At 42.5% G+C, this 21349-nt stretch overlaps 2 protein-coding genes across 3 annotated transcripts in view; both read left to right on the plus strand.

Annotated features, from left to right (window-relative positions):
- The window catches only part of LOC308093948 (pituitary adenylate cyclase-activating polypeptide type I receptor-like), a 34311-nt gene that overhangs the window by 1506 nt on the left and 11456 nt on the right, over positions 1-21349 (plus strand). For both annotated transcript variants that reach the window (XM_080440360.1, XM_080440361.1), the window contains exons 2-5: positions 9365-9461; positions 19950-20060; positions 20498-20598; positions 20707-20804. In XM_080440360.1, coding sequence (XP_080296486.1) covers positions 9365-9461; positions 19950-20060; positions 20498-20598; positions 20707-20804 — 407 coding nt within the window. The remainder of the gene's footprint in view (positions 1-9364; positions 9462-19949; positions 20061-20497; positions 20599-20706; positions 20805-21349) is intronic.
- LOC308092775 (protein PBDC1-like) lies at positions 19045-19509 on the plus strand (the record flags this gene model as incomplete). The annotated part of the gene is made up of 1 exon (XM_080438876.1): positions 19045-19509. One exon carries the CDS (start codon positions 19045-19047, stop codon positions 19507-19509), a length of 465 nt encoding a protein of 154 aa, XP_080295002.1.

Here is a 21349-nt window from a genome sequence, read left to right on the forward strand (position 1 = left end):
CAGGTATGCTTTAGGGTCAGCAGTAATGTCAAGTATGCTATGAGTCATACCTATTCAGCTGTAATGTCAAGTATACTATGAGTCATACCTATTCAGTTGACTGTTTTATAAATGCCAATTATGTGGAGTAGATCAGTGGTTCTAAAAACCTTTTAATTTCAAGGACTCCCATAACTCTGAGAGCGTACAAATGGAATCAAATGGAACCTTACGGGGTCCATTTGGTTCCATTCGTACACTCTCACAGTTACAGACCCGTAAGGGTCCATTTGGAATCCCTCCAGGAACCCTGACGTTCCTTGGACCACCACTTTGAGCCTATGGTTGAGGCAAAATGACAGATTCTTGCCACATTTGGTGTACTTTGTTATACTGCATGTCTTGTAACGGGTGGAGGGTTTTCAGTGGTAAGAACTCAGGCAGAGAATAATGGTTTGTTTTTATAGCAGTCCGGTCCTGACTGTGCCCCATACACAGCATGGCTTCAGGATAATGTTGTTTATTATCAACAGAACAAACACATAATCCTGCGCCCCCAAGGGAGGTTACTAACTGAACACAACTTCAGCCATGGTGTAAAAAAAGAAAACATTCTCAAAAACACATTGTCACAGAGCATGCTGGGACACTAGATTGATAGCTGTCCCCAGCAGCCCACTTGTCCACGAAAATCCTGAGGTGTTGGGTGAAGCTGACGCTGTCACCAAGCCAGCTTTGAAGATCCCTCTGTGGCTTTTGAAGATGTTGTGGATCCAGGGGCTGGTCCTCGGACCCCGACTCCCCTCGGATGGGGCCACGGGTTATTAGGTTGCGAGCCGGACACAATGGAGCACCACCACCCGATTCCGTTTGACCAGCCGCACCCTGCCTCTTCATAACATCCGACAGTCTGTCAAACACAGTACAAGGACCAACCGACTAATCAGCTTGGGGACGAATGCTTCTGCTCAGGGCTATAGACCCACACTTGTGATACTGTATGTCCTCCAGAAGGACATCTTTCCAGAACAGATGACATTTCTTGAGATAAAGCTGCAGACTGACCCAGGGGATGGCATGGAATACATCCCTCAGGTTGGCCACAGCACTCGATTTCTGCAGTGTGGGCAAGTAGTTGATGCAATGGCGCTGATTAGTCTTCCACTTGGCTAACCAGAACTGGTGGTCAACAATGTGGCCAGCAACGGTCACCCAGAGAGATTCTTTTCCCCCTCGCACTCGTTTTTGTGGGCCTCCAATCCCCCGATCTTCAACCTGTTTCCACTAGGGCTCTGCATGTGATGCGTTTAACCCAATAAAACCGGGAACTATCTGTGTCATTTTAGATTTTCGCATTGGCTATTCAAAAATAGCACGTCGTGCCGCGCTGCAAGCTTGTACATCTGCTATTTTTTTTACATTTTTGAAAAATAGTGCGAGAAAAAGTGTGAGAACTACTGATTTAGAAGGCATTTGTAAAATTGGCCTCAGGTCTTAATGGGTTCATGTATCCAACCCAGATGGCTGAGCCACATTGGAGTACAGGCTTTTTGCGAGTGGCAGTTCCTCGTTGTGTCCACCATCTAGTTTGACGGCAGATGGAGTATTGGGTGTTTTGGGGTCAATGCCATGCAGTGGCGTGCAGTGTGGCCCAGCTCTTTGCATCGGTAAGATCCCTTCGTAGTCTGTTCTCCTGGTCCCCCGCTTTGGTGGTGTTTTGGTGGGTCTGCTCTTCATTGCCTCTCTCCTCATAGTCTGCCTTGCGTGCTCAGTGCCTCGTGCTGGTGGTCAGGTGTTCGACCAACACCTCTTCAGTTATGGCTGCCGTCAAGGTCCGTACAGGCAGATGTGTTCTTGTCGCTGGAGCCCCCGGACGAAGCGAGCTCCTCCTGTGCTGTGTCATCGCATCAAAGGTGGAGTACCCATATTGTGTGTAATGGCGGAGATCCGTAGTATAGTCACCCAGACTTTCTCACGCTTTTCTTCGGCCACGAACAAGCTTGTCTCGGGCACCATCAGTCCAAAATGGTGATTTATCACTCTGTCACTGGCCCTTAGAATAGTTTTTCTGTTGAGGTCGGTTAGGTTCTGCAGGGCATCTTGGACTGCTGTCTCTTCCACTGACCACGCTTTAAGCTGGGAGGCCAGATGTACTTGGCTGAGGCAAATCTCTAGGTCTGGCTGTTCCCCCCCAGCTTCGGTGCACCTCCAGTGGCACTGTCGGCTGTTTCTGGCTGCCGCCATTGATGGGATGATGTTGATTGATTGATTGATTGATTGAATTCTTTATTAGACAGAATTCTAAAAACAGCACGAGGTACAGTCAGACATTAGAGCTAAAGGAAAAAACAAAAAACCATCACCTTTCTATGGGAAAAGTGAGTTTACCTCCCCTTTTGGTCTCCTGAAAGACAGATTTTCAGGCCTGTTTTGAAAGGAGCCAGTGATCCACATTTGAGACATGTGAGATGGGGCAGCAGTGCTGCTTTCTCATGCCGCCGTAAGGCGGGGGTGGGTTTGGTGCCTTTGTCTATCTTTCTCCCATAGCTGCCACCTTGAATCCCACTTTCTGCACCAATATAACAGGTGGAGCGTTTGTAGTGACAAGAATTTAGCCAGAAAATAAGCTTTTATTTTTTATAGCAGTCCCTGTGCCCCATACACAGCATGGCTACAGGATAATGATGCTTATTAGCAACAGAACACACACACACACACACAGCACTGTGGCCCCAAGGGAGGTTACTAACCAAATGCATAACTTCACTCATGGTGTAAAATCCCTTCTCATAAACACATTGCCCTAGGGCATGCTGGGAACTCCGCCCACCTACCGCCAACACACTACACTATTTTGGGAAAAAGCAAACAGTACTAAGTTCTTAGTAAACAGTGTGATCTACTCATTTGTGTTGCACCGTTCAAACCATGAATCAATTGCAAGGAATGTGTGTGGTTGTTATAGGAAACATCTGCCGGCCCCAGTCAAAACAATGAACTCACAATTAACACTGTAACAGTGGCGTCGTTACGCGGGGGCTTCGGTGGCTATAGCCACCAATGTTTTATCCAAAGCCACCAATAAAAAAAATATATATTGAATTATATATCTAACCCTAACCTAACCCTACCCCTAACCCTAAAACCGAAAGAAAGTAACAAAAAACAGGGGAAAAAGTACCCAAATCCGCCGAAATGCGCGCTAAGCCCCCCAACCTAGTAGAGACCTAGTGACGCCTCTGCACTGTAAACATAGTTTGTTAGTTGCTTTTGGTAGCTGAAGCTAACGTATGCAGCAGTAGTACCTGCTCATTGGTACTGTAGGTATAATATTTATATAATATTCATAACTAGCTTGTGCAGTGCTGTAGTAATATGGAAATCATAACTTTACAAACAGCTGCTGTAACTGACCCCTGGTGTCCTCCACTAGCTGTAATTGGGACTAGAGCAAGTGCCTTGCTTGAGGGTACCGTACAGTTGGGAGTACAGAGGGAATGAGGCGAGAGGTATATTCATTTATTTTCCTCATGCAGGATTCTCTCTTACAAACCGGCCACCATCCCCCCAACCTTAACCCATTCAATCCAGGAACGCATCTGGGTCATTTTAAGATTTCTTTGGCTATTCAAAAATAGTAGATCTACAAGCATGAGCTTGTAGATCTGCTATCTTTTGAAAAATCGTGGACAATTTCTGCAAGTCTTTGAATACATGTTTTGAAGCTTTTTTTTTTTACTCCGATCTGTGCTTCTGGGGGTCCCTGGAACAACATATTTTGAGATGGGGGTCCACGGCCAAATACATATCATTTTGGCGGTCCTTGACATGGAAAAGGTTCCATGAGCTTGTAGATCTGCTATTTTTGAATAGCCAAAGAAATCTAAAATGACAGAGATGCATATACCCGGAATGAATGGGTTAAGGCTACTGCCGTGTCTCCTATGTGAAGTGTCTTTTTTTTTAAATGATGTCTTTGCCCTTACAATGCAGTTGACTTACCACATTATTCCCTATTCTCAACCTTCACGGCTGATGAGGCAGCTGGAGAACCGTCCGTCGTGTGTCGAATGTCACTGTATGGTGAGCTAGAGGTCAACCGGATCGAATGGGATTTTTATTAGCTGGGCTGGGCAGTGCGGCGGTTGGGACTGACTGCGTTATGGTCCTCAACACAGCCTTAGGGGAAAGAACGGGTTGCTGCTTTTACAAAATGGGCGGCTTATCTGGACGCCACATCTGTTTTCGAGAGAGGGAGAACACGAGCAAATGAAGAGTATGGAGGAGACTATTATAAAGGGGGTATAGGACAGACGAGGAAAAAGAGAATTAGAAAAGGAGGAGGATAGAGGTGAAAGGAGAGGTAGGGATTAAGGGATGTACTGTAGCAGCTGGCCAGAGAATGAGCCTCTAAAGCATGTAGACACAAATGGATGTCATCCAAATCAGATAGCGTCGCTAGATTTACAATAAGATGAACGGTAAATCAGCTTTGCAAATAATTCTCTGTATTTGCTTTAGTTTACTTGTTTTATGTAATGGATGGAGTATGCGAGATCACAACAATGGAGGACAGAATTGGTTCATTTGTCAGCCACGGTGGTAAAAAGAAAATACCGAAATGACATTTAAATACTATCCAGTGATTGCGTATACTGTCAGAGATGTGTTGCCCTATGTGGAAAATTCCAACTGTGCTGACTGATGATTTGTGAATGCTACTCAGATAATGGTCTGGATTTCTATAGCACCTTAATTCAAAGTGCTTTACAATGTGCGGTACATTCACCTATTCACACACCGAGGTAACATACTCGTCAGGAGCAATTATGGGTTCAGTGTCTTGCTTGAGGACACTTTGACACAACGTCAGGAACAGTGGTGGAAAAAGTATTTTTTTTGTCAACAGATGACAGTGAAGTGACAATTTGTTCATACCTCAACAAAACAAAAAACAAAAATAAAGAAAAGAAAAAGACCATTACTGCATCAAAAGTAATCAACAAACTATACTATAAAAACTATAAAATACTATAAATACTATTAAAAAAGACGATTTACGAGCTCACTGCTATTTTCACAATATTTATCTGTGGAAGCGAGTCAAACTAAAAATAATGCCTACAATTCCAAGTGCTTGTCAGGGTGGGGGGTCCCCAGTTCAAATATGATTATTTTGGGGGGTCGCGGCCTGAAAAGGTTGAGAACCAATGACCTAGGAGACGATGGTGATGAGCGTAGTACCATGACATGTCTCATGGTCATGTAAACCATAACAGTTGTTGACTTATGGTGAGCACACTTCAGATATCAGTCTCACCCATGAGCTGTCCCACACTGTACTGTCGCTGATCACATCCCCAGACGTGAGCGCTGCAGGTGTTTCCACTGCCATGGTGGAAAGTAACACTTACAAGTACTCAAGTACTGTACTTAAGTACAATTTTGAGGTACTTTTACTTTACTGGATTATTTCCAATTTTCTATACTTTTACTTCTACTCCTCTACATATCAGAGGCAAATATTGTACTTTTTACTCGACAATTCTTTTTCGAAAACTTTAGTTACTAGTTACTTTGTAGATTTTGATCATTATTACAAAACTACTACATTAATTAATACTGTAACCACTTCAGCTCTATATACATTTCGGCCATTTGAAAAGTTTGAAAACTTGTGAAATGTACATTTTGATTAAAATACTTTTTACTTGTAACAGAGTGTTTCTACATTGCAGTATTGATACTTTTACTATAGTAAAAAAAAAAAAAAAGTACTTTTTCCACCACTGGGTGTCGGTGACGTTTCCGGGGCGTCTGTGTGCTTGCAGACGCCCAACTGTGTGTTTCCACTTGATGACTCTTCAGTGTGGGAGTGTGTGTGACAGAGCACAGCTGGACCGCCGAGAAGATGTGAAACGCTCCTACAGCACAGCAGAGAACAACAGCAGATACTGGACACACTTTTTCTCCCGACCAGCTGCTCACTCTTTAGGAATGTGTGTGTGTGTGTGTGTGTGTGTGTGTGTGTGGGTGGGTGTGGGTGCGTGCGTGCGTGCGTGTGTGTCACGTGTACATTGTATGCATTGTACATATGGTGATACATACTGTACATGCATGCTCAACTGAATGTAGCATATTTGGTTGCTTGATGACTTGCAGGCTTTCGTGCGTGCCTGCGTGCATGCATGCATGCGCTTGGCAATGGATGCACCTATGAAAACCAGTTGTTTTCAGTCAAATGAAACAGCCACATATGTAGCATTCCATCCAGGCTGCCTTAGTAAAAAAACAACAAAAGAATAAATAATCATACATTAAGTTACATGGCCGTGTCTGATCCTGTGCCAGACAGATTTTTACCCATCACTGTAGGTTCTGGTAAAGCTTGTCTCTTTCATTCTAGCTGTTTCCGCAGGCTGCTTAGCAACGTGGATGCTTCTTGCCGAACACAAAGAGCTCTTTCTAACAAAGGCTGGTGGTTCCATTGAAATGCATCGCTTACAGTACCATTTTACCATTTAAAAGATACTCATAATATAGCTTCGATATTTTTAAACAGTTCTTTCCTGTGCTGCCCCGGTGCACCATGTGTATTCTGGGGCATCTCTCCATGGAGGCCTGCCGCCTGTTCATATCAGTGGAAACAGATAGAGAGAGAGATGAATCAGCCATGGTTCAGAGAGCTGGAGAATATTATACATATGCTATACAGGCAGTGGTGGACAGTAACAAGGTATATAACAAGGTATATTTACTAGCGCTCGGGTGGCGCAGTGGTAAAGTCACTGCCCACCACCACGGAGGTTGTAGGTTCGAATCCACCGTGGTACATCCGGCTTTGTCGAGCGGGGCGGGGAGGGTGATATTGGTCATTGCATGTACTCCTACGCAGTGGCGTAACGCAGAATCGCGGGGCCTCCCCGCGGGAGTTTCACGTGAGGCACATGCACGCGCGCGAACCTGCGCGCGTGCGAAAAAATTCGGGTCTAATTCGGTTCTATTTGACCAATATAAATCAACTTTTTTCTTTTTTTTTGCTGTAAAAATATTTGTATCAGCGCAGGCGGGGCCCCCCCCTGCTGGTGGCCCCCCCGCACCGCATCGCTTGCTACCCCTCAGTTACGCCACTGCTCCTACGGGCTGGGGGCGGCACCTGTCAGCGGGGAGTGTTGGGCGGGAGGAGTAGGACGAAGACTCTACGTCCTCCTGGTGGGGGCTCCTCACTGGCAGGTGAGTCAGGGGGATACGACAGCAGTGACAACACAGAAATGTGTGTGGGGAGGAATGAATTGGCATGACGACTAAATTGTGGAGAAAAAGGTGTAAAAAATGATTGGCTACTCTACACTAAAAACAAAAAAACAAGGTATATTTACTTGAGTACTGTGCTTGAGTACCTTTTGGAGTATCTGTACTTCACTTGAGTATTCCTTGCACTACGTTTCAAAGACCAGGGCATGTACTTGTACATCAAGCTGACCAATGGGCCATATGGCTCTTTCATGAGAAGAATTAATCTCTATTGTCTTCATACGCTATCAGCCTCTCTCCGCCATTCTTTTTTAAAGATTTGTTTTAGGCTTTTCCCGTTTTCTGCCTTTATTGATAGTTAAGTGAAGATAGACAGGAAAGAGGGAGAGAGAAATGGGGAGAGACACACAGCAAAGGTCGTCAGGAACGGGACTCGAACCTGTGAACCGCTGTCAGGCTACATTAGAGCCGCCCGGACCGCTAGGTCAGCGGTCCAGGCCAGCCTCTCTCCACCATTCTCTCTGATTTATAACTTGAATGTGCGTGGATGTGGACATTAAGGCTGTAATTTTGGGGTTTCGGTGAATGTTGAGACATTTATGATACTGTATGCGGTATGTTGTTGTTAATCATACGTTGGCTTGCATCGGCGAACTTCATTTTCTGCAAGCAAGGAGTGTTGTAATTGGCTAGCTGGTAGCGGGACATTTATCCCATAGTCGCGAAGGACGATTGTGCCGTGATTATACATTAAAAAAATTGTCTAGCATTTCCGTTGACCGATTTGTAAAAAAAAAAAAAAAGAAAAGACAATTGAGGTCCTTGACCTGCCCTGCTGTCATCATCCACAAGAAATATGATGCTGGTTGGCCTAGTAGTATGTGAGATTAGGTGTGGACAGACACACACACACACACACACACACACACACACACACACCACACACCACACACCACACACCACACACACACACACACACACACACACACACACACACACACACACACACCACACACCACACACCACACACCACACACCACACACCACACACACACACACACACACACACACACACACACACACACACACACGCACGCACGAATACAAGAATCTCCTGTTGGAGATTCAAAAGAAGGTGGAGGGAGTGAAACGTGGAGGGAGAACAAGAAAAAGAGAAATACCATGGCAGAAAGGATGGATGATAGCTGAAGGTGTGTTCCATAGTAGAGTTGAGAGTGAGAGGAAAGAGTTATACTGTGGTGAGCCTGAAAGCTCTGGATAGAAAACAGTGATAAATATATGCCCCCCCTGTACTGCAGATGGCTAAATGTTTCCTCTGAATGCAGCAGCACGTCTGGACTGACAGACTGCTGTCTGGTGGCTCCACAGTGTCCCCCGTCTCCACTACAAAACACCATTCTGCACCGTGTAATATATATCTACATGTATGTGTGTGTTCATTCAGCTCTAAATGTGTGCAAAGATTTAACACTTTCATTCGAACCACCACCTACCTGGTGCCCCTTATTTAAACAGAATACAGTATAGACTAGAGCAGTGGTTCTCAAACTTTTTCATGCCAAGGACCCCTAAAAGGATATATATTTGGCCGCGGACCCTCATCTGAAAATGTTTTGTGCCCAGGGACCCCCATAAGATAAGATTAGTGTTTAAAAATGATCAAAAGTATTCAAAATCTTCCAAATATTTTCAATATTTTTCAAATATTTTCAAAAATAGCAGATGTACAAGCTCGCAGCGCGGCACTTGTACATCTGCTATTTTTGAATAGACAACATATAAATGGAAAAAGTGGTTAAAATGATTGTGATGCTACGTTAACTACTTTTCCTGGGGACCCCCTGGAACCCCCCCAAGGACCTCTGGGGGTCCCCGGACCCCACTTTGAGAACCAATGGACTAGAGCTTAACTGGTTAAGTTACTTCAGAGTGTAACTAAAGCTACAGTATTTTGTGTGTGTTTGTGTGTGTGTGTGTGTGCGTGTGTGTGCGTGTGTGTGTGTGCGTGTGTGTGTGTGTGTGTGTGTGTGTGTGTGTGTGTGTGTGTGTGTGTGTGTGATTATGATTATGATTATGATTATGATTATGTTCATGCGTTGTGTTGATACAGGTGGCCCCCGAGTCGGAGCACTGCGTCATCAAGCGTGAACATGAGAAATGCATGGAGAGGATCATACTGTACGACGCCACCAACGAGGATGAGTTGGGTACGTGCATCACGCGTGCATGCATTGGATGTGGATGCACACACAAACGTGTGTATTATAGAATATAGATTCATGTTGCAAACGGTGATACAAAAATGGGTAAAGAATCTGGTCTAAAACTGGACCCGAAAGGCTTTCATCAGGGTTTTTGAGTTAAAGTAACACTCTGGATTTGACTGTGCAAAATGTGTGAGTGAGATGTCTTGCTGTGCTGCATTCAGTGTACCCACGTACTCTCCTCCAACACTGGAAGCCAGGAAGGAGAAACCTGGATGCAATTATTTTCTTGGCTATGGACTACGGTTTTCATTAGCGATGGCTGTAGGCCTCCTGCTGAGAGTGTATGAGAAAGTCGCCTGATGGACTGCGTCTCCCAGCCTGCACTCTGACTCACTAAGCAACCAGGCAAAATAACCCAATAAAAATTAAAAAAACAAGTATACGTATGTATGACTGTATGTATGTATGTATGTATTTACGTACATGTACATAAACGCGTGTGTGACACACACACACACACACACACACACACACACACACACACACACACACACACACACACACACACACACACACACACACACACACACACACACACACACACACACACACACACACACACACACACACACACACACACTACACTAACCTGTTTTAAGAGGAAAAAGCAGTCATGAGTTCAGCTCATTTTTCACTGAGAGACTTTAAAGGTCACAGAGGCAGCCTTCTTACACAAGGCAATGGTCCTTTAACGTGGGTCTTTTGTAAGCATCTTGTCATTTTCAATCGCAAGTCTAAAGCCCCAAAGTAAATACGCTTAGAGAGTGCCATTCATAATTAATTTGCAATGATAATTTGCCTTCAGTAAACACTTGCATGGAGTTCTACGCATACTTTAGAGAGATGGTTATTGAACATTTATATTTAATTGTAAGCCAAGAGGTCCCCTTACTCGTCCTGTAAAGCAGAGGGTTTGTTTATGTTTATGTTCAGTCCATGTGGTCACACACACACACATCTTCCCTGGCCCTTGAATTGATCCTCATCTCCCCACCGTCCCTTTAAAAGGAACTGTCCGGTATTTCTGCTGACAGCAAATCGTTGGTGAGGAAATAAAACCGCCTGGTTTGCAGAAATCCAACTGCGGAGGGAGAGCGAACGCAGAAACGGTAGAAGAGGGGAAGTAAAGGCAAAGTGATGGAAAAGGGCACATCAAGGAAAATAGGGAGAGGAGTGTGATGCTGAGAAGAGATTGCTGACAACTGGCTAAAGTGACAATTCAGTGACAAGAGTTTTTGAGGGCTTTGAGACGTAATAATTGTGCCGTCGTGTTTAGTTTTTCTTTCTATCATACAATAACAACTGATTTTCCAATCAGTCATTTTCATTGAGCAACACGGCCGTTCGACTAAGTGTAAATTAGCTCTTACAGAGATCATTTAGTACAGCCGAGTGGAAACTACTAAATACCACCACAATGCATTTGTAGGCCCATTTCACACAAACAGCTTTGAAGTGAATTTATATGGCCAGATATACAGTATTTTTCATATTTCAAGGGGGATTGGGCCCTTTTCTGAAAGGATGATTTTGTGGTCCTTTGACTTTACGTTATATTGAAATGTTCCATGGTTGGTTTGATTCTGGTGTTCTCCATACAAGCATGGGAATTGTAGCTATTGGTAAGTGTTAGATATGGAAAGCAGCTGCTACAGTGCATGTCTCAAAAATCATGGCATGTCACGTAATGCAAACAATTTTGGCCATCATTTCTGTTTACAGAGCCTAGAAGACAATCAGAAATGAATTCCAATGTTCCAATTTTCAATGCCAAAAATCGTTAATTGTAATTATTTGTATGACAATTAATCGTCAAATAAATAGCCCTATTTACAATGCGTTGCACCGTAACGTGATAAGCTTTTTGCTGTCTTTCTCTTTTTTTTTCAATCTTTTTTTTTTCATACATTTGCGCCTATAATGAACACCAGGTCAAAAGTGATTAAATTGCCACTAATATAACCACTAATCCTGACCGCATTGGTGCCATTAATTACTATTTACAGAGAAAGTGTCATACTCACTGTTCCACCGTTACACAGGACACTCGTTTAGAAATGGTAATTATGTCCTTTGTCATACAGCTTGTACAGAGCACCAACACGTGTAGTTCTTTCATCTCTCTGCCACTAAGCCCAAAGTACCATCATATCATGAAAAAAAAGGGTTTGCAATTGATCTATGAATGGCACTCTATGTTAAAGGACCATTGCACTGTGTAAGAAGGCTGCAGCAGTGACCTTTAAAAGTCTCTCAATCAAAAATGACTCATGACTGTGATTTCCACTTTAAACAGGTTATATATATATATATTATTTATTTATATATACAGTATATAGGGCTGTCACGTTTACAACTTTAAGTTGACGTTTAAAGCTGGCTCCAGACCAATCCTAATCGGCCCGATTTTGGGCCGAATTGGCTTCGGGAAGCGTCGGCCAGTCGGTTAGGGGTCCGTCGGGGGGTCCGTCGGGACCTTTTCGGCCGACCCAGAGCCGACCGAACATGTTCAGCTTTTTAGCCGACTGGTAGCGCAGTGGCAGTGACAACAGAGGGCTGTCGGTGTTGCCAGATTATGTGAGAGAAACAAGCGACCATGTCTAAGAAAACCTACATTCACTGTTTCTCGTGAGGGAGAGGGGGAGAGAAAGAGGGGGGAGAAAGAGAGAGAGAGAGAGAGAGGGAAAGAGAGAGAGGAAGGGAGAGAGGGGAGAGAAAGAGAAAGAGAGAGGGGAGGAAGACAGAGAGAAAGAGGGTGGGAGAAAGTGGGTGAGAGAGAGGGAGATACCAGGAGCGAGGGAGAGAGAGGAACGGAGAAAGCGGGAGGGAGAAAGAAAGGGAGAGAGACGGAGAGAGAAACGGAGGGAGGGAGAAAGAGGGAGGTAAAAAGCGGCAGAGAGAGAAGGAAAGAAAGAGAGAGGGAGAGACAGAGGGAAAGAAAAAAGGGAGAGTGAAAGATTGAGAGAGAAAGAGCGAGCGAGAGATTGAGGAGACGGAAAGAGCGAGAGAGAGAACGAGCAATTAAGTGAATTGCTTTCACCTGCTGCTGCTGCTGCTGTGGGAGTGTGCTACAGGGCATATCTCCGCCAAGCCAGGGTGACCTACCCAGGCTCATGAAATTAATATTCAGGCATAGTAGCCAATTAGAATGAAATCTGCAAAAACTGACTCATATACTGATACAGAACCATATATTGGCTATATATTATGGCTGTCGGGTGGAAATCTTGTATGTCCTTTTTTATTATTATTTAAAAACCATTTAAAATCGTGAAAATAGCCAATCTACAAGCTGTAATTATTAATAATTAAGAAATACTATATTTTAAAGAGTGAAAAATCAACTAAAGTCATTATTAGTGCAAGTTCATTCACATTTCATTTGAATGAAAATAACTTGTGGGTAAAATACATTCTGTGAATCTAATGTGATTAATGTGACCCCTACTTCAGTCAGTGAAGTCCAGGGCTGAATGTGACATATTGAGACCTATATAACTAAATATTGGTCATTTGCCAACACATTATTTTGTGAAATAAATGGGTAATATTTCACAGATAGTTATACTATTCTTATAATATATTAAAATACAATCATCCTTAACCTTCAAGTTAAATGCATTATTTCCGTGGACTTAAAAATCATTTTTGGACTTAAAAATCTTTATTATTTTTTTGGATGGCCTTCCTGCCCTGGCAGGAAGGCCGGGCAGGGCCTTTGTGCCCTCCAAAAAATTACAACACCAAAGGCCAAGTGGCCTTGCCCCTAAAATGACGAAATTCCAGGCTTGAATGCAATAGATGTACTCTGAGTCTGTTACAAGTAAAAGTCCGGAATTCAACATTTACTTGAGTAAAAGTACTAAAGTATTGGTATAAAAATGTACTTAAAGTACCAAAAGTAAAAGTACAAAAATGTTTGAAAATAGCAGATCTACAAGCTCAGAACGCGTGCATCGCAACACGTTGTGAGCTTGTAGATCTGCTATTTTTAAATAGCTTATAGGTATAAAATAGGGCTAAAGTGGTTAATGTATGTTTCATAATGATTTATATCTGCAAAGTAACTAGTAACTAAACATTTCAAATAATTGTTGTGGAGTACAAGTATAGACAATTGGAAATACTCCAGTAAAGTAAAAGTACCTCAAAATTGTACTTAAGTACAGTACTTGAGTAAATGTACTAGTTACTTTACACCACTGCACGTCAGTGAAGAAAAAACGCTGGGAACATCCCTAAGTGGCTTTGCAGGGAAACAAGCCCAAAGTCGCTTATAATAAGCAGACCTGGCAACGCTGGCAGGCTAAAAGTCAAATTAGCACATGAATGGCCAGTCGGCTGACAGACTTAAATGGCAACTTTTGCCAACCGAATACCAGTCTGTTGCATTCTGGAGTAGTCTGCAATAGTCTGGACGAGTCTGTTTGGTGCGGAGTTGCCTTAATTGTCACTCAAATCATTGCGATTAACTATTTAATTGTGTGTTTGGCATTGTTGAACATTGGAACATATGAATACAATAAAAAATTCTGTTTGCCTTTTAGGCTTCGTAATAAAACATTGCACAGGGCAAATATGACAAATAACTTAAATATACAAAGAAATTATTAACATATTTAATATGTTTTTAAATGTTATACATGTGAGGCAGAAATAGCTGATCTACAAGCTTACAACGCATCACAAAGTGATGTGTTGTAAGCTTTGAAAATGTGTGAAAATGTTTCAACATTAGACTATTATGCAAAAATAATTGTGACAGGCCTATATATATATATATATATATATATATATATATATATATATATATATATATATATATATAATATATATATTTTTATATACTAGCATTGCATCAGGTTTCATAATTGAAAATCAGTTATTTTTGGCAAGCGACACGGTCAGGGGGGAAACTCCTGACTTACAGGAACGTACATGTATATAGTTTGACCCCCCCTATCTCTGACAGCATCGGTGCAATGCTTAACTCGCTGAGTCACAGGGGGAATTGAACCCCTCTCTGACCCTTGAAATGTTAGAGCCATGCTTTACCCACTGAGCTGATACAGGAGGACACATGTCATCGATGTCGGGCGGAAACCTTGTCCAAACCATTTATTTTCATGGAAATCAGAAAGTTAGTCTCTTGCAGTGGTGGAAAGTAACTAAGTACATTTACTCAAGTGCTGTACTTGTACTGTACAATGTTGAGGTATTTTTACTTTACTGGAGTATTTCCAATTTTCAATACTTTTACTTCTAATCCACTACATCTCAGAGGCAAATATTGTACTTTTACTCCACTACAATTATTTGAAAACTTTACTTTGTAGATTTTGATTATTATTACAAAACACACATTAACCACTTCAGCCCTATACACATTTCGGCCGTTTGAAAATAGCTGAAATTTGCGCATCGCGACGCATTGTGAGCTTGTAGATCTGCTATTTTCAAAAGATTTTTATACATTTCATACATTTGAAAACTTGTGAAATTGAACATTCTGTTCAATTTCTTTTGGTTTCTTTAAGTACATTTTGATGCCAATACTTTTGTACTTTTACTCAAGTAAATGTTTAATTCCGGACTTTTACTCGTAACAGAGTATTTCTAGATTGCAGTATTGATACTGTTACTTAAGTGAAAAATGTGAGTACTTTTTCCACCACTGGGTGTACTGTATGAACTTGCGGGTATATTGTACCGTAGGATCCTCTGTGTGCGAGACAGTGATGCAGACTCACTGCTTTATTAAGCTGGTTACCCCTCTGTCTCAGTGCATCTCATTTGGCTCCTATTTGCCCTTTAAAAGGTAATTGGCTTCGTGTCCAGCTCGCCAGACAGAACAAAAGCTGATTAGAGGCCACAGAGTCAGGTCTCCGCACACACACACACACACACACACACACACACACACACACACACACACACACACACACACACACACACACACACACACACACACGCGCACACACACACACACACACACTTGTACCTACCTCTGCAGCACCATCAAATTGCCCAAGCATAAACAGCGCAGTGAAGACAGGGAGACGGTCAGACAGACAAGACAGACAGACAGACGGTCAGACAGGGAAGACAAAATGAAAGGCAGAGTTGTCATAGACATACTCAGTAGGGCTGCAACTACTATAGTGATTACCGTAAATTTCGGACTATAAGCCGCGACTTTTTTCCAATTTTTCGACCCTGCGGCTTATATAACGGTGCGGCTTATCTATGGATTTTTACAGCTAACGGCCACTAGGGGACCTCCTAAATCTATGGATTTTACACCTGCGGCTTATAGTCCAGTGCGGCTTATATATGTTCCAAACATTCAATTTAGCTGCTGCGGCTTATAGTCAGGTGCGGCTTATAGTGCGAAAATTACGGTATTTTCTTAGCGACTATTCTATTGATTCCTTTTTGATTAATTGAATAATTAGGGAATTTGTTTCTTTAATTTGTTTTGTATTTTCATATATCAGCAAAGCAACGTAAAAAAAATAAAAGAATTATCGACAAAATGTATTAGTCTGATTAACCACTTAATCCCTATTTTATCTTCGTCATACAAAGGTAACGCGCAAAAATAGCAACTCACCAACGCATCACAATGGTATGGTACTGTTGTATCGCTATTAGACTCGATGGCCATTTATGTTCCTCGATCGTTTTTTATTTTTTATTAAAATGGATAATTTTTTATAACCGATTTAATCGATTATTTTCTGTTGTACTCCTAATTCTCAGTCTCAGATGGCAAGCAAGAGATCGTCAAACATACATAAAAGACAGTGCTGGGTGAAACAGTGGCTGCCAATCATTCAGTATTTATTTCAAGCAGCTCGGAGTGCCATAAGGGGGGGTTGGGGTCCTGACACATTGAAATATCTAGTTGAAACCGCTCCCATCTGGCACCTCTATGTTGGCGAATACCACAAAAAGGGTCTTTGGAAAGACAAACTCGCCTAGAAGTAGAAATCACGTAGCCAAATCTTCTCTGCCATTGGGACAAATCCGCCTGACATGTGGTCTGATTTAATGTTCCCCAGTCGATCTTTCACATGAAGGTCGTCTGAAATATCGACTGTCTCGATTTGTCTGCAAGTGTAAGCATTGCAGCTCTTTGCATTCTACAAATTAAACTACACATTTTCGATGGCTATTTGTTTTTTAACCCTGTGTTTCTGTAGGAGGAAAGCCGTCTACAAATGGGTCTGTCTAGCAAACTGCTGCGCACAGATATATATTTTTTTCTAATATATGTTTTATATTTCTTGAAATATCTAACTTTAATTCAATGAGGGAAGTCAATGGCGGTAGGATCAGGCTGAAACCTTACTCAAATATGGAGTCATAGCCATAGATACTTCATAGATGTCTGATGTCATAGACTGGTCACATGAAGTCCGGAAGCCACGTCGTTATTAGACCCTGTCTTGTTTTATTTATTTTTTAAATAATTAAAAGAATTCACTCCACTGTGATTTGTGTCCAATTGAACTTGACCATGATTCCGTTGAGGGTGAACTGAGAACACTGCTATTTTGTCCGAGTTTGTTTTTCATGGTGACATTTAACGAGGTACGTGGAGGGTACACAGCATGTCGTTGGAACTTGGAAGACACTTTCGCAACGTGATCCATGATACAGGCCTCTGTGCTCACCAGGCACTTCCTGAAACAGACCGGCTGGCAGTGGCATTTACTCAAGTACTGTACTTAAGTACAATTTTGAGGTACTTTTACTTTACTGGAGTATTTCCAAATTTCAGTACTTTTACTTTTACTCCACTACATCTCAGAAGCAAATATTATACTTTTACTCTACTATAATTATTTAACAACTTCAGTTACTAGTTACTTTATAGATTTTGATTATTATTACATACATTTACCACTTCAGCTCTGTATACATTTTGGCTTTTTGAAAATAGCCGATGTACAAACTCACAATGCGTCACGATGCGCATTGTGAGCTTGTAGAACTCACTGCATAATGAGTACTTTATGTACATTTTGATACCAATATTTTGTACTTTTACTCAAGTCCATTTTGAATCCCGGACTTTTACTAGTAACAGAGTTTTTCTACATTGCAGTGTTGATACTTTTAGTTAAGTAAAAAATCATAGTACTTTTTCCACCACTGCCGGCTGGTGAGCAATGGAGCCACAAACAGGACTTCAGGGAACAGAGTGCTGCACTGTACAGGTTGAAGTCCTAAAACACAGAAGTCAGTTAGTGATAGTTCACAGTGGTTCTCAACCTTTTTTGAGCTCTGGAACGCTTGCATAATTTTCTAATCCTCCAGGACCACCCCACCCCACCTCCCCACAACAATATAGATTTTGTATATGAGAAGGCATACAGTAATACAAAGTCTTTTATTTTTATTTTTATGTATTTAACATACATTTTCTTAAAGCCGGATTTATACTTAGTTGCACGCCGGTGTCGCATACCTGTTGTAGTTGTCGTACTTGTTCTCAGAGTATACCCATTGGGCCCGTTTTCAGAGTACACGGTGCAGTACCCACTACCATACGACCAATCAACCAAATATGGAGATACGGGGAACCCTAATGTCATCAAAAACTGCTGACGTCATGTTGATGACGTACATGGGTCATGTGGGCATGTGGAACAAACATTGACGCAAAGCCCGGGTTGGCCAATCAGGTTAGTCGTACACCCACACACAGAGCGTCAGCGCATCCTCCACAGACCCACAGAGAGACAAATACAGACATGTGTGGACAACCGCTCGTCCGACCAAATTGCCACTTGGCACAAACCATTCCCATGTCATCGGTGACCGACACACATCACGTTTGAAGTCAAATGGTCCGACGGTGCCTGAGTTATGCCCGGAGCACACACTCACATGTTTCTGCAATTTATAGATAGATAATAAAGTTAAAGTTGTCTGTCCGTCTGTCTGTCCATCTGTCTGTCTTTTAATCATGCTCACACCCCAGGTCCAGGTTGGATTGTACTGAAACTGTCCATAGGGGTGTATTATGATCCAGGGAAGGTCATGGGCAACTTTTTGAAATTTGAGGTTCGGGCCCTCACACCCACGTTGCACCACCGATCCAATCGATATGGCCATATATGGATCTCTATATCTTTGCGCCTGATGCCATGACTACACATTGAGGTTAGACAACACACTCCATATTTGGGTGTAGCTGCATTGGGAACTCCTTATATGGTTATGGCTGAGTCACATGGGAGAGTGATGACGCAGTCTTCCCATTAGCCAATTTTAATAAAAGGATGTTTTATACTTTCATAAAATTAAACTTTTTTAAACTTACATTTTACTCTGGAAGTCAAAGGATAGGCGGCTTGGGCTAAAACTTTGCCCTAATATGGAGATGCCTGACATAGCAGTTGTGATGTCATAGTACTGACATCATAGATGCCTGACATTATAGACTGGCCTCCAAGTACTTTGTGTCTGATTCCCCTGCGCAGAAACCTGGCTAGTATCGTATACTGTTATCATGGCATCGAATAATGGATCATCAGTCGCTCATGCACTATCTCTTCCAGCTGAGGAATATGTAAATGATCCGCAGGTCGAGGTCATGTGGGCAATGAAAGCGTACGACCATGCAGAGGTCTACTTCAATCTCATCTCATCAGCTGACCCAGAGTTTTTGAAGCTGACAAAGGTGGACGATAGAATCTACGGTTCCTTCAGGGACGCCTTCAGTGACCTCAACATCAAACTGCTCAATCCAGATGACCTCAAGTCTGACGAGGCCAAAGAGAAATGGCGTCCCTTCTGTAACCAGTTTGATGGGATCGTTGATGACTTCAACTACGGTACTCTGCTCCGTCTGGACTGTGGAAAAGACTACACAGAGGAGAACACAATACTTGCTACCAGGATCCAGTTCTATGCCATTGAGATAGCTCGCAACAGAGAGGGCTTTAACAGCCCAGTTTACAATGCCAAGAGCTAGCTTAGCATTGAAGTTGGTAATTATCCCAGTGCCCCTCCAAGGGAGCCTTTTACAGCCATGTATTGTATAGGAATGAAAAGTTATAAGTGGTGTAAAATGGTTAATGCTGACCAGTGTTTGTGCCAAGTTTGGTGCGGATCGGAGCCACGGTGCGCCTCGCAAGTCTGCATGTTACGTTTGTGCCGTCCTCCATATAGGAGGATTTCATATAAAAATAGGATGTGACATAATAATGTCAAATGTTGGCAAAAGTTGAAAAATCTTCTCTCATGGTGGACCATGGCATAAAGTCTTTTCAGATGGGGGTCCGCGTCCAAATACATATTGGGGTCCGAGTCCTTCACATGAAAATGTTTCAGAACGTCAGACGTAAGATGATGTAAACTGAGTTTGTGCACAACCTCTGGATTCATGTGTCTTATTCATCCTGTGTCCCTCAGTGTGCCCCTGGATGTGGGACAACCTGACATGCTGGCAGGCTGCCAGTGTGGGCGAGATGGTCGTGGTCAACTGTCCAGTCATCTTCCATGACTTCATGGGCCCAGAGGATGGTATGTATACCTCTAGGGACAGTTCACTGGGTCTCATTAATGCACCAATACAGTTGATTATTATTATTATTATTTGTATTATTCTACATGATTTTATGTGAGATCAGTGCTGTTCCAGTGTAGTCTAAACAGGGGTTCCCAGACTTTTTCATCTCTAGACCCAAAATTGAAATTTACAGACCTAAACCTTCAAAATTACATTCTGAATGAATTAATCACTAAAGCCCTATTTTTTTTTCATCTTTTAAACCAACTTTTTTCTTGGCAAGGTAAAAAATTAAAATAAAAAGGATTTACTCGCAACCCCAAAAAATGGGTCAGCAGCCCAACGTGGGTCATGACCCTATGTTTTGGAAAACTGGTCTGGTCTGTTCTGTTCAGCCACTGTGGTTTCCTTTCAATGATGGGTTGAGCAGCACACATTATCATGCTTTCAGAGATGGGGACGGTCAGCCGGAACTGTACGGAATACGGCTGGTCTGAACCATTCCCTCACTATGTGGACGTCTGCCTCTTTGACGACAACACCACCAATCCCGTACGAAGGCCTCGTTTTCCTTATTTAATCATTGTTTTAGACTCAATTTCTGATAAGTCATTTTCTTTCTGATACAGTATGACTGAGCCTGCTGTTTGTGTGCTGCAGGATATGTATTATGCATCAGTCAAGGCCCTGTACACGGTCGGCTACAGCACGTCCCTGGTGTCTCTGACCACAGCCATGGTCATCCTCTGCAGGTTCAGGTGAGCTTTATTAATCTAGTCAGCATTCCAGATCTTTGTCTATTATTTTAACCCATCAAGACCAGAGGCCGATTCTACAAATGCCTTCTAAATCAGTAGTTCTCACACTTTCAAGATGTTTTAAAAAAATGCAGATGTACCAGCTCGCAGCATGGCACGAAGTGACACGCTGTGAGCTTGTAGATCTGCTATTTTTGAATAGCCACGCATAAATCTAAAATGACACAGATGCTTTCCCGGTTTTAATGGGTTAAAAATTATTTAAAAAAAAAACTCAATTCAACTTTGTTATTTTGAAGCGTCCTTAAAACGAACGGAGCATCTGCCTTAACCAGCAGAACAACAACATAGAAAAAATTGCCGGGCACTAGAATCATGACCTCAGCAGTGCAGCATTGTAATCAACTCCTGACATATATGGCTCCTTAGGCTAGTTAATCTCTGTCTCGGCTACAGTATGTTCTTGCAGGGTCCTTGCTTATGGGGCAACCATGGTCACCCATAGCCACGGGAAGTAGTTTTGACCAGCGGGTGCGTGCGGGGTG

The sequence above is a fragment of the Gymnoscopelus braueri genome, assembly GCF_963280865.1.
Source record: "Gymnoscopelus braueri genome assembly, chromosome: 10".
NCBI lineage: Eukaryota > Metazoa > Chordata > Actinopteri > Myctophiformes > Myctophidae > Gymnoscopelus > Gymnoscopelus braueri.